Raw genomic sequence first — 17685 nt, forward strand, 5'->3', positions numbered from 1 at the left:
GGTGCCGGCCCTGTCGCCTTTTCTGTCCTTAGAACTCAGCATGACCTAAATCCTAACTCAGGCCAGTGCTCACCTCTCTCCCAGACCGGCGCTCCAGGGGGAATGTGTGCAGGGCCTCCCAGCCTGACCGCAGAGGAGGAGCTCAGTCAGTCTGTGCTACACCCGGAGGGCAGAGGTGGGTGGGCTGTCAGCACCCCGCAGGGACCTGCTCCTGGGTCTGTAATAACAGCTGGGGATGCCTTGTACACTCCTCCAGGTCCCTTCCCTGGGGGGGGGGGGGAGGGGGGGGATGAGGTGTGTGTCCCGCTGAGAATGAGTAAGAAGGGCTATCGGTGGGGCACCCAAAGGCGGGAGAAAGAGCCAGAGAGGAGGAGGGAGTGCCCAAGGCAGGGTGGGTGTCCTAACTTGGCATCCTGACCCGCAGGCCTGTCTGTCACACGCCCACTTGGAGGAGGGGCGTGTCCTGGACGTGACTTTCACGGACACCCTCCAGCCCGCACTCCCCGGCGGGATCAAAGGGCCAGGCCGGCGGAGCAGGGTCACCGGCCGGGAAGGGGCGGGTAAGAAGCCTGGCCCGCTCTCGGACCCTCTGATCGCCCACCCGCAGCAGCAGGCGCCGTGCGCTCCGTGCGCTCCGTCCGCCGCCAGGCGTGTGCAGAGCTCGCTGTGCGGGCGGGAGCGCGAGGGCAGCCTGTGTGCGGGGTCACCGCCCGCAGCTGGGCTCCGCGGGGCTCAGCCGAGTCAGCATGCCTGGGCCGCGGGCACTGCTGCTGGCCTTCCTGGGGCCCTGGCTCCCGCTCCTGGAAGGCGCCAGGATCCTGACCGTGGTCCTGTACGGTGAGTGTCCGCGTCCTGGAGCCCGCGCCTGGGGGCAGGCCGCAGGGGACCCTCCTCCCCGGGGCTGACCCCTCCTCCCCGGGGCTGACCCCTCCTCCCCGGGGGCTGACCCCTCCTCCCCGAGGCTGACCCTCCTCCCCGGGGCCTGACCCCTCCTCCCCGGGACTGACCCCTCCTCCCCGGGGCTGACCCCTCCTCCCCGGGGGCTGACCCCTCCTCCCCGAGGCTGACCCTCCTCCCCGGGGCCTGACCCCTCCTCCCCGGGGCTGACCCCTCCTCCCCAGGGCTGACCCCTCCTCCCCGGGGCTGACCCCTCCTCCCCGGGGGCTGACCCCTCCTCCCCGGGGCTGACCCCTCCTCCCGGGGGCTGACCCCTCCTCCCCAGGGCTGACCCCTCCTCCCCGGGGCTGACCCCTCCTCCCCGGGGGCTGACCCCTCCTCCCCGGGGCTGACCCCTCCTCCCCGGGGCTGACCCCTCCTCCCCGGGGGCTGACCCCTCCTCCCCGAGGCTGACCCTCCTCCCCGGGGCCTGACCCCTCCTCCCCGGGACTGACCCCTCCTCCCCCGGGCTGACCCCTCCTCCCCGGGGCCTGACCCCTCCTCCCCGGGGCTGACCCCTCCTCCCCAGGGCTGACCCCTCCTCCCCGGGGCTGACCCCTCCTCCCCGGGGCTGACCCCTCCTCCCCGAAGGCTGACCCCTCCTCCCCGGGGCTGACCCCTCCTCCCCGAAGGCTGACCCCTCCTCCCCGGGACCTGACCCCTCCTCCCGGGACCTGACCCCTCCTCCCCGGGACTGACCCCTCCTCCCCAGGGCTGACCCCTCCTCCCCGGGGCTGACCCCTCCTCCCCGGGGCTGACCCCTCCTCCCCGGGGCTGACCCCTCCTCCCCGAAGGCTGACCCCTCCTCCCCGGGGCCTGACCCCTCCTCCCGGGACCTGACCCCTCCTCCCCGGGACTGACCCCTCCTCCCCGGGGCTGACCCCTCCTCCCCGGGGCTGACCCCTCCTCCCCGAAGGCTGACCCCTCCTCCCCGGGACTGACCCCTCCTCCCCGGGACTGACCCCTCCTCCCCGGGGCTGACCCCTCCTCCCCGAAGGCTGACCCCTCCTCCCCGGGGGCTGACCCCTCCTCCCCGGGGGCTGACCCCTCCTCCCCGGGGCTGACCCCTCCTCCCCGAAGGCTGACCCCTCCTCCCCGGGGGCTGACCCCTCCTCCCCGGGGGCTGACCCCTCCTCCCCGGGGCTGACCCCTCCTCCCCGAAGGCTGACCCCTCCTCCCCGGGGGCTGACCCCTCCTCCCCGGGGGCTGACCCCTCCTCCCCGGGGCTGACCCCTCCTCCCCGGGGCTGACCCCTCCTCCCCGAAGGCTGACCCCTCCTCCCCGGGGGCTGACCCCTCCTCCCCGGGGGCTGACCCCTCCTCCCCGGGGCTGACCCCTCCTCCCCGAAGGCTGACCCCTCCTCCCCGGGGGCTGACCCCTCCTCCCCGGGACTGACCCCTCCTCCCCGGGACTGACCCCTCCTCCCAGGGGGCTGACCCCTCCTCCCCGGGGCTGACCCCTCCTCCCCGAAGGCTGACCCCTCCTCCCCGAAGGCTGACCCCTCCTCCCCGGGACTGACCCCTCCTCCCCGGGACTGACCCCTCCTCCCCGGGGGTTGACCCCTCCTCCCCGGGGCTGACCCCTCCTCCCCGGGGGCTGACCCCTCCTCCCCGGGGGCTGACCCCTCCTCCCCGGGGCTGACCCCTCCTCCCGGGGGCTGACCCCTCCTCCCCGGGGGCTGACCCCTCCTCCCCGGGGGCTGACCCCTCCTCCCCGGGACTGACCCCTCCTCCCCGGGGGTTGACCCCTCCTCCCCGGGGCTGACCCCTCCTCCCCGGGGGCTGACCCCTCCTCCCCGGGGGCTGACCCCTCCTCCCCGGGGCTGACCCCTCCTCCCGGGGGCTGACCCCTCCTCCCCGGGGGCTGACCCCTCCTCCCCGGGGGCTGACCCCTCCTCCCCGGGGGCTGACCCCTCCTCCCCGGGGGCTGCCAGGTCGGCTGCAGACAGCGGCCCCTAGGAAAGCAGGGGGCTCCCTGAAGCTGAGAGCAAGCTGGGAGGAACGGCAGTCCTAGGATCAAGTTTCTGGGCATCTCTCCTTCCTTAATGCAAACCAGGGCCCCCAGGTTTCTCCAGGGGCCGGATGGGCGGGCTGCAGGCATCCCAAGAGGCCTGACTTCAGGCCCTAAATTAGCATCTCCTGCCAGACACATTTACACTCCAAGGAGCTTCTCGGTCAGTGCCCCTCTCCGCATTGCCTCCCGGAGTCGCCTTCTAGCCATTTGCTGCTTCTCTCTGCGGCAAGCACTTCCAGGGAGGAGGGTCTCAGCAGGCGCCCTGACGTGTCCGCTAGGAGAAGCCACATGCTGACCACCCTGTGCACACAGTGCGTGAATAAGGGACATGGCCCTGAATACAATGTAGACTGTTTCCTAGGAGGAGGGGTGCTCTGAGCTAGTCCCATGGGCAGGGAGCCCTGGTCACAGGACAGGGGAACTAGAGGAGGGTTGCTAGGGGTGGGGCCTCAGGGGGTGGGAGTCAAACCCCATGAGGACTTGAGGGTCCAGAGCACCCTTACCCACACAGGAAGTGAGGAGGGGAAGGAAGTTTTCCTTGGCCCCACCCTCCAGCCAGGACGAAGCTCCCCTGACCCCCTTACCCTCCCATCGTGGCTTTTCTCTCCATGCACCTCACAAAACGGAAGCCTTGCTCCTAGGGGGAAGCCACTATCTACTGATGGACCGGGTGTCTCAGGTTCTTCAAGATCATGGGCATGATGTCAGCTTTCTTCAACAGAGTGACCTGCATTTCCCATCAGGTATCGTCTTATTCTGTGGACTAGTACTGTCTAATTCCAATACAACGTGAGCCACAAATACAAGCCCCATAATGTAACTGCTAAGATTCCAGAAGCCACATGAAACAATTAAAAGGAGACAGGTCCAACTAATTTTAATAGCATATTTTATTTAACCCCATATACCCAAAATATCATTTCTACATGTAAACACCATAAACATTATTAATGAGATATTTCACATTTATTTATACTAAGTCTTTGAAATCCGATGTGTGTTTTACAGTTCACACTAGCCACACTTCAAATGCTCCAGGGGACCACACTGGACACTAGTGTTTGGACCCTCCTTCCATAGATGACAAGCTGTGAGTGCCTTGTACAGGCTAAACGTTCTGCAAAACCTCATGTTAGTCCTCTGAATTACTGCAATGGAGAAAGATAGGTGTACTGGTTTAGGGCCATCTTAGACTATGACCTTAGCAATAGCAAGTTTGAAATGCTATTGGCTCTGCTCATCTTCTGTATCCCTCTGTCTCCCCCCCTCACTGCATCCGCAGCCCCTTCAGGCAAACAATTCACACACATTTCCGTAAACAAAATGCTGCTTTGTTTATGTTGCTCGAAATCTTGCCTCTAGTTTGTGAAGATTGGATCAAAATGTTTTTCTGACTGATAAGAATTCCAGGAAAAAAAACAAAAACAGTGAAACTGCAAGAGAAACTTATCTAAGAACTAATCAAGAAAACAATTTAGAACTAGAATACACAAGTCTTTATATTGAAAGGCCCCATCTAGCACCTAACACAAAGAATAATAAAATAAAAAGGCCTATGGCAAGGCAAATCATGGCAAAACTTCAGAATACCAATGATTAATAAAAATAACCTACACGTTTTCATATATTTCAATAATGAATAAGACTCAGAATGACATCAAGCTTTTTGGCATTGGCATTGCACACAGAAAACCAACAAGAGTCAGCGATAAAACAATCTCAAAGGCTTTCCTTTTCATATAAATTTAAGTTTCTCAAAAAGTAGGAGTAACGACAGGATTTAGGCTGATCAGAACAACGGGCGAACTGAGAACGAGGAAGTCAAAGGGCTACAGGGGTCCTCAAACTTTTTAAACAGGGGGCCAGTTCACTGTCCCTCAGACCGTTGGAGGGCTGGACTATAGTTTAAAAAAAACTATGAACAAATTCCTATGCACACTGCACATATCTTATTTTGAAGTAAAAAAACAAAATGGCAAAAAAAAAAAAACCCGCTTGTGGCCCGCGGGCCGTAGTTTGAGGACGCCTGGTAGAGAATAGAATTGGCAAAACAAAAGTGTGGAAGATTTGCTGTTGCCATGGACAGCAGTCATCTGGTTTTAATCAATGAGAGGATCTAGGAGGAACATCTCCTGGAAAACAGTTATTCAGTAAGTTGACCTAATTGAAAATTGTATTGAGAGAATATTGGAGGGAGTTGAGACTGACCAACAGGCACAGAAACAAAAGAAAACAAACTCAATGAAACAAGTGAAAAAGGAAGGTGATTGTTAATTCTAGGGCCGAGAAGGGACACAAATGGAAAGAAATCACATGACGACATACTATTTGGCTTAAAAATGAATAAATTTTACACAGTCACCCTAATGCAAACTCAGAATGTTGAACGCAATATTGTGACATGACTGAGAAGACGCTTCTTTGGACAGCTCTGACTCATTCCTGGAGATCTGGATGGCCATGTGCGTATGGGGGGCTGTGCATGTGCTCAAGAAAGACCAGAGAAGGTCCTCGTTGCTCACTAGTGGCTCGCTGGGAGCCTCTGAGCAGGCAGGAAATGAAGGCTCTGGCAGCATCATAAACTTCCTGCCAGTGCAGTGAAAATGGGCGCACCACACACACACAGAGCCCCTTGGCAAGGGTTAGGGCACTTACAGTTGCACGTCATTTGAGGAAATCTCAGCCTAATTAGATTAGATGACCAATCACTAACTGATCAGAGACTCTCATCGCTAAACGTGACAGGCAAATTAGGTCTTACAGAATTAGTTCAGGAAAGGCATTAAACAGCAGTAACAACAACATCAACGATGAACAGCAACAAGAATAAACTGAGGATGGGGGAAATCATAACAGCAACAAAATTTTATGAGAGATACAAAGAAATAGGAAAATATGCCAACAGAAAGCAGTGAACAGAAACTGTCCATGAGGAAGCCCAGACAATGGATTTACTAGACAAAGACTTTAGATCAATGATTATAAATCTATTCAAGGACCTACAGAAAGTTGCATCTAAAGAACAAAATAAAAGTAAGAGAACAATGAGAGAGACTGATAATAAGTTTGAGATATCTTTTGAGGATGAGAAATGTTCTAAAATTGGATGTGGTTATGGTTGCACAACCCTGCAGACTTACTAAAAGCCTCTAAAGTTTTTTAAAGGGGAATTTATGATACGTGAGTTATATCTCAACAAGATGTTTTAGAGAAAAAATCCTGAGAAACAAGTGAAAGGACTAAAATTGGGTTTCAGCATTCCTTTTAACATGCATAGGTGTGTGACATTTGATTAAATTTTCTCTTCTGTCTCTTCTTAGGTTTTAAAAGAGAGAAAACATACCAAACTGTCCATTGGTCTCCTCCTGAAGAATTTAAACAGGAATTCAAGAAAAATTTAGATTTCTTTACAAAGGAAGCTTTGCTGGGAAGGTAATAGCTTTTTTAAAAAAAAAAATAAAAGTAAAGCAATTATTATTTGAGAAATATGAATGAATGAATAGAAATATCTCCATCATCACTGAATCAATCACTCAGGCAGTCTTGAGGATGTGGCACTCTGGTTAACATTCCCAGCATGTTCAGTTTTCAAGCCTGAATGAGTAGAAATATATATTTTAAAAGGCGCTTCCCTTTACCTTTAATTTCTCCAGCTCAAGGACAGTGATGGGCAACTCACCATTTCATCGCTGGATAAAGTCATAGTAACTCAATTTTACTTCCTTTCTGTCCTATAAACTTTTTTGATGATGGGGTCACTTACGAAGATTGATTTTTGCAGAACTTGAGCCTGGCCATTTACGGTTCATTCAATGCAGAACTCTGGGACTCACTCTCAGCCTTACAGAGAGTAAGTCACGAGGCCACTCATCTGAAACTCGAACTAACAAGAAATGCTCATCTTAAGCATGAAATCGCTGAAACGAAAACCATGCCTGTCTGTGTTAATGAGAAGTCCTTGCTCCTCCTTCATCTCTGCTAAATGATGCTTCTCCCCGTGAAGGCATTTTTGAATACGTCCTCCTCCATAAAAACCTATTTTATTTACTCCATTTCTCCCTCCAAACTTCTCTATACCGCTGTCTTAGCACTTAATTTTGTGCTTTGTCTTTTTCATTAAAAAGGTTTATTGGGGACTTACTATGTGCCAGGCAATGTAGGTGTTAGAGACAGCGCAGACGATGAAAGAGGTTGAAAAGACAAACAAACCCACCCCAACTCCTCCCTCTGTTCCCTCCTCCGACTAGACTGTGCAGGGAACACACCCTTTTAGAGCATGTCCCACAGGCCCTCGCACTGTGTTTCTGCGCGTCTTTGCTCTCCCATGTTAGTGAATACGTTCCAAATTTCCAAAAATTTATAGCACATGCCCTCAGTTTCTCAAAATTATCCCATGTGTTACCTGAAATGCTTTTTTTTTTTTTTAAAGCCTAAAGAATCCCCACTGGTTTATATGAAATTGACAGAAGCACCATGCTAACTGTTAGACGAGTTAGATTGTTTCTACACTTTCACAATGCCCAGCTCTGTCCTTTGAAATACTTAGAAAACGTATTAATATTTACTTTGTTATTTGTAATGATTTGCTGAACCTCTGCTTTCCCTGTTAAACTGTAAGCTCCGTGAGGCCAAAGGCCGTATTTTCCTTGCTTGCTGCTGGAGCCACAGAAGCTGCCGTACTGGGCAGCACGCGGTGGCACAGTAGCCACCAGGTAAACTTCACTGCACTACCTGACGACCAAGATTTATTAAAAATACTAGACCAAAGTATGTCACATCTTTCTTGACTAGCTTTGGACAGGTATTGAAACCTTTGATTTGTCCCATAAATAATTAGGAAAATTATACCAAACTGAGCATTGAATTCAAGAAGCCTCCTTAGACTACTCTCCTTCTGGCTTAAACTAGCTGTCTGTTTTTTAAATTTATATATATATATATATATATATATATATGTATTTTTGTTTTTGTCTTTGAAATGATCCAATCAGAACCCCCTCGTCAAATTGACTGTGTCCTAAACGTTTTCCCCTCATGATCTCAGGTCCTTTCGGAAGAAGCCTGCCCTGCCCATCACTCTGCTCAGATGACAAAACAAAAACAAAAACAAAAGCAAAACTTCCTCGCACTGGTCCCCGATAATGATCTGTAATTATCCTCACAGGAAAGATGTTCTTTACTGAAACGGACGTTTTAACAGCTTTTGTCCCAACATTAGTTCTTTCCACCTCATTCTTTCTTTCAGCTTTAAGAATAGCTGAACCATTTAATTTAGAAGCATGTGAGTGGTGGCATGCCCTGCGCTCTTATGTGGGGGAAAATGCACATTCGCCGTCCCTCTGCCTCCAGAACAGGAGTCCTCCCCCTGCCTGCACATTACAGTCACCGGGGGAGCTTGGAAAGCATGCTTAGGTCTGCGGCCCACCAGCGGAATGTCTCATGTAAATTATTTATGGTGAAGGACAGCCATAGATGTATTTGTAAGCTTCCCAGAAAGTATACAGTCAGAGCAGAGACCACCCTGCCCGAGCCATGTCTCTGCCTCTCCCTCCCCCCACTTCCCCTCCAGAGGACACAGGGCAGGGCTCTCTCCTGAGGGTTCTAGGTGGGGGCCTTCGTGTTAGCAAGAGGGGGTCACACGGCTGACTGCCCATCATTTAGTTCATGAAGTGACTGCCTAGCTCCTGGGCATGGGGAGCGGGAATAGCACTTTCCAGCTAATACTCGGGCCATGAAATCGTCAGTGTGGGATCCCTTGGCTAGGGCACGTGTCAAGTGCTGAACAATTGTAGCCCATGTTTAAACTTTATTAAAAGAAAAATAAATCGATTCCCAATGAAACAAAGTAAAACCTCTAGTCAAAACTGGCCTAGGACATTGATCCTCAGCGGGGTTTTAAGAATCTCTATCACAGGAGAGGCCCTCAGGGGTGGAGAACAGTACCAAGTCCTTCTCCACTGGCCCTTAAAGGGCAGCCCAGGCAACAGTGACCTGTTTGCAGCGTTTTCTGCCAATGGAGTGTGAAGACATCTGTCGGCCCAAGAGTTGAAAGCCAGAGGCTGGCAGATGGTCCTGGCACACCGCTTTTACTTTATTTATTTATTTCTATTTTTTATTTTAAAATATATCTTATTGATTTTTTTACAGAGAGGAAGGGAGAGGGATAAGGAGTTAGAAACATCGATGAGAGAGAAACATCGATCAGCTGCCTCCTGCACACCCCCTACTGGGGATGTGCCCGCAACCAAGGTACATGCCCTTGACCGGAATCGAACCTGGGACCCTTCAGTCCACAGGCCGACGCTCTCTCCACTGAGCCAAACCGGTCAGGGCTGGCACACAGCTTTTAGAGGTTGACCATGCTGTCCCTCCACTTGTGTTCACGGCACTCTGTCATTAAGATGCTCATATCCCCAGGAACACAAGTCCATACATGGGTGCGTTGAGAGCAAGGTTAACGTAGGAGTGAAGGCCGCACAGAGCATCATAGCTGAGCTTCAGCGCTCAGCCAGGAGAGAGCCATCCGGGCACAGGCCACCGTTGGTAACATCTCCCAGGGCAGGCACGGCTTCAAAAGGTGGTGGAACGAGGGGAAGAAAGGAAGAGGGGAGAGAGCAGAGACACCCTAGGCCGCAGAGAGAATGGCAGCAGAGACAAAAACAAGGAAATGGCACGGCGGGGTTGGAGGCATAGAAACGCCAGATCTGGAGCAGGCCGTTCTCCGGCCAGTGGGACAGTGGGCAGGTGCTGCCAGACGTGCTTGTGGTTCGTGCGCCAAGGAAGACTTTTCGAGAGTTTTCAGATGAGCACTTGCCACGAATATTGAACATCTCTCCCTTCCTTTCCTTCCTCAGGAGCCCACTTACAAACCTTCTGGAGATAATGAAGCTATTTGCGACTCAGTGTAGTGATTTGCTGAGGAGGACAGATATCATGGGCCCCTTAAGAAATGGGAGTTTCGACCTGGTGGTGGTGGATGGCTTAGACCTCTGCGCTTTCCTGATCGCCGAGAAGCTGGCCAGGCCGTTTGTGGCCGTCCTGGGCACCACGTTCGGAGTGACCAATTTTGGGCTGCCCGCGCCTGTGTCCTACGTTCCAGACTTCCACGCCTCCCTGACCGACCGCATGGATTTCTGGGGCCGAGTGACGAACTCGCTGATGTTCTTCATTTCTTCCTTGAGGCAGTGGTACATCCATGCTCAGTTCGAGAGCACGATCAGAGAACATTTCCCAGAAGGCTCGAGGCCAGCGTTATTTCATCTTCAACAGAAAGCAGAGCTGTGGTTTGTTAATTCTGACTTTGCCTTTGATTTTGCCCGGCCCCTGCTTCCTAACACTGTGTATGTTGGAGGTCTGATGGCCAAGCCTGTTGAGCCGATACCTCAAGTAAGTCAACCCTTTGTACGCAGACGTAGAAATTGCTAAACATTTCTCCCAGGCGACCGTACGAGTTTTCTGCTGCCCCCCGTAGCACCAGAGCTTTACTTGCTCCACATCCACCGTGGGGTGTTGTTGGTCTTGGTGAGCTCCAAATGCTGCCTCCAGTTTCGGGGTTTTGTTTGTTTGTTTTTATTTGTTTTTTAAACATGTGTGTTTATTGATTTCAGAGAGGAAGGGAGAAGGAGAGAGAGAGAGAGAAACATCAATGATGAGAGAGAATCATTGATCGGCTGCCTCCCGCATGCCCCACACTGGGGATCGAGCCCACACTCAGGCATGTGCCCTGACCGGGAATCGAACCCTGACCTCCTGGTTCATAGGTCGATGCTCAACCACTGAGCCACGCCGGTCCAGCTACTTCTGTGTCTTTGATGCTCTACATTCTGAGCTGGGTTGTAGCTTTTTATGCATTCTTGAGAGATCTACCATCATTCCCCCCCCTCCCCCAAATTAGGTCTTCCCTTACCCTATAGCCACCACCACAATGGGGAAAGGAGTAGTTTCATTGCCTCGAGGAGTAGCTTGTGGGAGAGGGAAATGTAGAGACAGTGATGAAAGGCCCTCTGGGAAGCCCACTCTGAGAGCATCATTTGGGTAGAGTGGAGGTTGAGGGGAGCACAGATACCCTTGAACTTCACAGCTTGCCTATGGCATAGCCCATGTAGGTCGCTGGGAACTGAGAAAATGGAGAAGCACTTGAGATTCACTGTGTAAATTGTGACTCGCGGATCCTGAGTCTGTCTCCCTAACCGTCTTCCAGCCCCACGGATTTCTGCTGCTTCCCAGCAGGGGTAGATGAGATCCAGCTACTGAGCACGTGGGGATCCAGCTTATTTCCCAGGCTCCTCTGGGGGGAGCTCACAGTGCAGGGGGAGGGCAGGGTTGGTACGGTCCTCTGGAGGGTGCTATCAAAAACCACCCCCTGTCTTCCCTCCTGAACCCTAAGAGGAGAACTTGAAATTTAACCCATCAAATTCCAAAGCCTGGAGAGACAGGATGGACCATTCTTTTTTTTTTTTTAAATATAGTTTATTGATTTTTTACAGAGAGGAAGAGAGAGGGATAGAGTCAGAAACATCGATGAGAGAGAAACATCGATCAGCTGCCTCCTGCACACCCCCTACCGGGGAAGTGCCCGCAACCAAGGTACATGCCCTTGACCGGAATCGAACCTGGGACCCTTGAGTCCGCAGGCCGATGCTCTATCCACTGAGCCAAACCGGTTTCGGCAGGATGGACCATTCTTGTGGTCCTGAGACATCGAGGCTCAGCAAACTCTCTTGCAGGCCATCCAGCCGCAGTAGATGGGAACCTGTAGGAAGGGGAGCCTTGGGTGCACCCGGCACAGGGGGGGCACACAGAGCTCCCGTGAGAGGTGTGTGTGCTCCCTGAGCAGCGGGACTCCTGCTGTGGCCAGGCAGCCACGTGACCGTCTCCGCTCTCTCCAGGAACTCGAGGACTTCATCGCCCAGTTCGGCGAGGCGGGTTTCGTGCTCGTGGCCCTGGGCACCGTGGTGAACGTGGCCCAGTCCCAGCAGGCTCTTGAGCAGATGCACAGGGCCTTTGCGCAGCTGCCGCAGGGGGTGATATGGAAGTGCAGCCCTTCTCTTTGGCCCAAAGACGTCCCATTGGCAGCGAATGTGAAAATCGTGGACTGGCTTCCTCAGAGCGACCTCCTGGGTAAAGGCCCCCTCTCTGCGGGCAGCTGCCGTGTCTGCCTTTCTCGCTCCGGTTACTTGTCCTTCAGGGTTCGTTGCAGCCCTCACCCCTACCTGGGCACTCCCCCATCACGTGAAAGGAAAGCGTGTGTGAGCGAAAGGCCAAGTACCAGGAAAGCTTGGCGTTCTGGGCTCGCTTCATTCATTTGTACCCAGCCCAGTTATCTCCGCCACCAGCCACCTTCCAGAGGGGGACTTGGAAGGGGCAGGGGCTGGGGATCAGCCCATCGGTGCTTTGGGGCGCACCTGTGCCCACAGGAGGAAGTCGCTGCTGCACAGTGGCCTCCAGCCGCCTGCTCTTTACACACAGACACGGAGCTAGCTCTTCCTCACCCCAGGTGGCCTTGCCGTGTGACAATATTCCTCATCGTCCTGTCTGAGATGTCCTGACAGTCACCAAGGGGCTTCCTCTCTGGCCTGTGCTGCCCTCTGGGGACACCTCATGGGCATAGCGGCAGATGGGATCTGAGTGCCGTGGTGAATTGGAAATACAGGTGTTGGTTCTCCTCCTGCAAATGTATTTCACTGGCCTGTGGGAGAGCCCAAGCAGTACCCTCCACAAAAGCACTTTGTTTCTGAGTTCCTGGGCTGGACAAATGCTTCCTCAACCTTTATTTTGCTCCAAATGAGAGAGGGACAGTGGGACTGGGACTGGCAATGCTAAGGCATAAGGCACACTCCCTGCTTAAAGATGATGTGGAGGGATGCCGAGCGGATAGAGGGACGAATGCTGGGAGACACTGAGCTTAGTTCTGTCTCTGCATTCTCGGCTGCAGCTGGTCTTAGACCCATGCTTCTGAGGGCGCTCACAGAGTGTCTCCCAGGCAATTGCCTCGTTACATTGGTTCCCAGATGCCTCTAGATTCCCTTATCACGTGTCCCTGACAATGCCGCCTTCCCAAGTTCTGGAAATTCCTTCCTAGGCTTTATCCTTCCTCTCGTTCCTCTTTGTCCTAGCTCACCCCAGCATCCGCCTGTTTGTCACCCACGGAGGAATGAACAGTGTGATGGAATCCATCCAGCATGGCGTGCCCATGGTGGGCATTCCTCTCTTTGTAGACCAGCCTGGAAACTTAATCCGAGTAGAAGCCAAACATCTGGGTGTCTCCATCCCGATCGAACAGCTCAAGGCGGAGACCCTGGTTTTTAAGATGAAACAAGTCATCGGAGACAAGAGGTATGTAGTGGATCTGGCCAGAGGGTCCCCTCCCCTCCAATAAACTAAACACAGCGTTACGATGCCAATGGACCTGTTTCCACCGAACGCCAAGTTAGACAAATGAGCCTTCTATTTCAATAAGAGGAATTTAGGACAGATGATAGGGAGAATTTTATTTTTAAAAGAAACTTTACAAGAGTTTCTCTCTTAGAGTTTTTGTTCTCTTGATATGTGTAATATGCAATTCTAACCAGTTGTGGGGGTGTGTGGGGGTTCCTTTTATTTCTTCATGTTCATATTTCTTTCCTCTACTGGCCTCTGTCTTTAGCTGTTCCTGAACATTCTCTTCGTTCACCTCCAATGTCTCCTCTTCAGAGAGGCCTTCTCTGATCAACCCCTGTTATGCTATATAATTCCCTCCATAATGTGTTTCATAAATATGCTACATGTTACTTTACGTATGTATTGACCTTTCCTCCAACTAGAGTGTAAGCTCCATGAGCAGAGGAGGGCCATGTCTGTCTTACTGATCACGGCCTACCTCACTGCCTTGCACACAGTAGGCACTCAGCAAGTAAAGGACGAGTGAAGAATAAATACTATCCTCTAAATCAGGGCTCAAGAAACACGATTAGGTGCCTGGGGCCCATGAGTCCCTCGAATGGTGAAATTGTAAAAAACAAATGTGTTTGCATATATACATTTTCTGGAGGGTGTTTTCTTTTTTTTTTAATATTTGCTTTTTAAAATTTTTATTGATTTCAGAGAGAAAGGGAGAGGGAGAGGGAGAGATAGAAACATCAATGATGAGAGAGAATCATTGACCAGCTGCACACCCCCTACAGGGGATTGAGGCCTCACCCTGGGCATGTGCCCTTGACTGGAATCGAACCTGGGATTCTTCAGTCTGCAGGCCAACACTCTATCCACTGAGCCACACCAGCTGGGGCTGGAGGGTGTTTTCATAATGTTCATCAGCTTCTCAATGGAGACTAATGTCCAGGAAGGCCACGGGCTACTGCTCTGGAGGGGCTGTTCCATCCTGCGGTGGCTCCTGGATGGTGTTCAGCATGATGCCTGAGGCAGGGCAGCCCCAACACGCCCTGGGGACCCTTCTAACCCCCTTCCTGGCAGGCAGGTAATGCTTGCAAATGAATGCACTGAATGACACAGGCTCTGAGCACTGAGACTTGGGGGCCTGTGTGTATCAGGGTGGCTCTGGTCTGACAGCTCTCTGGACATTCCGGCACTCTGGGCTCCGTCCTCTGCCCCAGAGGTCCTGAGACACCTCGACTGTCCCTTGCTCGTGGGCCTCTCCCCGCGATGAGCCTGCTCCCCTGAGGAAGAAGCATGCACTGCAAAGGGCTGCAACTTCAACTCATGACCATAGGCCTGCCAGGGCCCTTAATGATGTCTGACGACCTTATTGCATTTTCCTAATCATCTTTCCCACTCACTCTCCTCTTACTGTTTTACCTTCATCTTCTCACACCTCCAATGTGGTTTTCTCGCTCATCCTCAGTGTATACTCTTCTTTGTTTTATTTTACTGAAAAAAAGAGAAGCCACCAGCATGTGTTCACCACCAAATTTACCAGCCTACGTGCCAAATCTTCCTGCCTGCCTGCCTGCCTGCGTGCCTCCCTGCCTGCCTCCCTCTACTCCACCTGCTCTTGTGCGTCTCCCTATGGAGGCCAGGCCCTGCCCTGGGGTAGAGGACCACATCCTCTCACCCACTCAAAGCTTTTGCTCCTGTGACTTGCCCCACTGTCTCCTCCTTGATTGCTTTCCTCTTTCTTTTGGAACACTTTCATCAACTGAAAAGCAACTTGCTATCATAACTCTCCAAAGTTGTTTTTCCTCAACTTTCTAATTTGAAAAGTTTCAAACTCTCAGAAAACTTGCAAGAATAATACAATAAGCACTTGCATACCCTTCACTTACATTAACATTTATGGACATGCTGCCATATTTTGTTCTCTGTTTTGCCGAATGTTATACCTGCATATCAATGGCAGCATCCTTGGAGAATTCGTTGCAGACATTATAACACTTTACCTCTAAAGACTTCAGCCTGTGTCTCCCATGAACAAAGCATTTCCCACAGAGCCACAGTACAATGATCAGAGTCCAGAAATTTACCTTTGAAGGGCCCTCGACTTACAACAAACCATCCTGACACTACTTCGCCTCTGGCAATATTCCGAGTCTCTGCTCTCCTTCCCTGGAAACTCTTTAAAGGAGTTGTCTGTGCTCTTCGCCAACACTTCCTCCCGTCGCATTCTTTCACCAGCCGCTTCAGTAAGGCTCCCTCACTCCACCAAGCAGCTCTGATCCAGGTCACCAGGGGCTTCCTCACCGCCAAAGCAGGGGCGGCTTTTCAATCTCATCTTACTCACCCCATCAGCTTCATTCGTCCCAAAGGGGCACTGCCTGTCCTTGAACAGTGACTGCCGTTGACCCCGACACCATCCTCTCTCAGCTTCCTCCCTTCACTGGCTGCTCCTTCTTAGTCGGTTCCTCCTCAACTCCACAGCCTCCAGACTTTGTAGGGCTCCACACCAGGGCCTGGTCCTTGGGTCTCAACTCACTTCTATTCCACATGTAACTCTTGGGGTTCCTGCCCAGTCTCATGTTCGAAACACCCTCTATAGACCTATGTTGATTTCCAAGTTGCTATCTGCAGCCCAAACCTTCCTGCTCATTGCAGTACATCTTATCACCCTGCTGACTGGCATCTCTTCTTCATTGTTGAGCAGGCATCTTAAACTTACCATGACCAAATATCAGCTTTGGCCTGCGCCCAACACCCTTAAGCCTGCTGATCCAATCTTCTCCATGCTATAAATTGTGACTCCATTTTTCTTGTTTATCAGGCCCCGAATTTAGGTGTCTTTCATTTAAAGTTTGTAAAAATGTACATAACAAACACAAGGAAGAATAAGAATTGATATAACAAACATAATTCAAGTTTTTAGAATTATTTATTGTTCCAGGATTTATAACCCAAAGAACTTGCTAATTTAAAATTTATTTTTTAATGATTTAATTTCATTTAGGACATGAACATTTCAAGAAAAGTCCAATTTGGGAATCCTTCAGAAATTCATTCTTTATATGGTCAGAATCAGCTTTGGCCTGAGAATTGGTGGGATATTTAACATTTGACCTTTAACATTCCTTCAAACTGATCATAGCATGCATATGCATATTCATGCATATATACAGAATATGCATATATACATACATATGTATATAGTGTGCATACATATACATGTATATGCCCAGGTGTGTGTGTGTGTGTGTGTGTGTGTGTGTGTGTGTGTATAGCATGCATATATACATGTATATATAAACAAAATGTGTGTATAAGTTTATATGTGATATGCACACACACACACAAATATACACAATATATATATTTGCACATTGTATGTGTGTGCGCATCTGCCAACAGCTACAAGTCGGCAGCAGTGGCCGCCAGCATCATCAGGCGCTCTCACCCCCTGACCCCTGCTCAGCGGCTGGTGGGCTGGATCGACCACATCCTTCAGACCGGGGGAGCGGCCCACCTCAAGCCCCACGCCTTCCAGCAGCCGTGGTATGAGCAGTACCTGCTGGACGTCTTCTTGTTCCTGCTGGGGGTCACCCTGGGCACCGTGTGGCTCTGTGGGAAGCTGCTGGGCCTAGTGGCCCGGGGGCTGTGCGGGCCCGGGAAGCTGAAGAGGGCCTGATGCACAGAGCAGACTTAAAGGGGTGCTGGGGAGCCACTGGTTCTCTGAAGACTTCCCCCAGCACAGGCCTCCCCTGGGGTCCCCCTCACTCCCACGTGGGCCATGGCACCAGAATGGCTTCTCACTCTTTTCTGCCTCTATTTAGACAGTCTTATGCAGCAATCTTGGACTTCTTTTTAAAAATTATGGTAAAATATACATCACATAAAATTGACCATTTTAACCATCCGGTGTTCAGTTCAGTGGCATTGAGTACATTCATATATTTGTGCAAATATCACTACCATCCAATTCCATAACTTTTTTCATCTTCCCAAATTAAAACTGTGCACTGATTAAACAATAATTCCCCATTTCCCCGTCCCCACTCCCAGCCCCCGGGAACCTGTGTTCTACTTCCTGTGTCTATGAATTGGACCTTGGCTTCTTGACTTGCCCCTCACCCATGAACCCCTCTATTCAGCCTCAAACCATCAGCAGACAGCCCCCTTTCCCCCGCACTGCCTGTCCCTAGACTCAGTGCTCTAGTTCATCCCCCTGTCTAGGAGACTTCTATTCCCCCTTTCTTCTTTTTACGCTTTTGATGAATAGGACAGAAGACATTTGGCCAGTTCTTCCACTTTGGACCAACCTCTTGCGTCTCCTTTTCATCTCATTCAAAGCTCAGAGAGCCCGTCCTCTCCCGC

General features: G+C 51.8%; 1 protein-coding gene across 1 annotated transcript; it reads left to right on the forward strand.

Moving 5' to 3' along the window:
* Nucleotides 1-507: 507 nt before the first annotated feature.
* Nucleotides 508-17197, forward strand: LOC307116681 (UDP-glucuronosyltransferase 3A2-like). Its single transcript, XM_079800847.1, has 7 exons — nt 508-837; nt 3591-3692; nt 6270-6381; nt 9804-10335; nt 11838-12069; nt 13065-13284; nt 16723-17197. The coding sequence occupies exons 1-7, from the start codon at nt 747-749 to the stop codon at nt 16997-16999; spliced, it is 1566 nt and encodes a 521-aa protein (XP_079656973.1). The 5' UTR covers nt 508-746; the 3' UTR covers nt 17000-17197.
* Nucleotides 17198-17685: the final 488 nt, after the last annotated feature.

The sequence above is a fragment of the Cnephaeus nilssonii genome (genome assembly GCF_951640355.1).
Source record: "Cnephaeus nilssonii genome assembly, chromosome: 2".
In the NCBI taxonomy this organism is placed as follows: Eukaryota; Metazoa; Chordata; class Mammalia; order Chiroptera; family Vespertilionidae; genus Cnephaeus; species Cnephaeus nilssonii.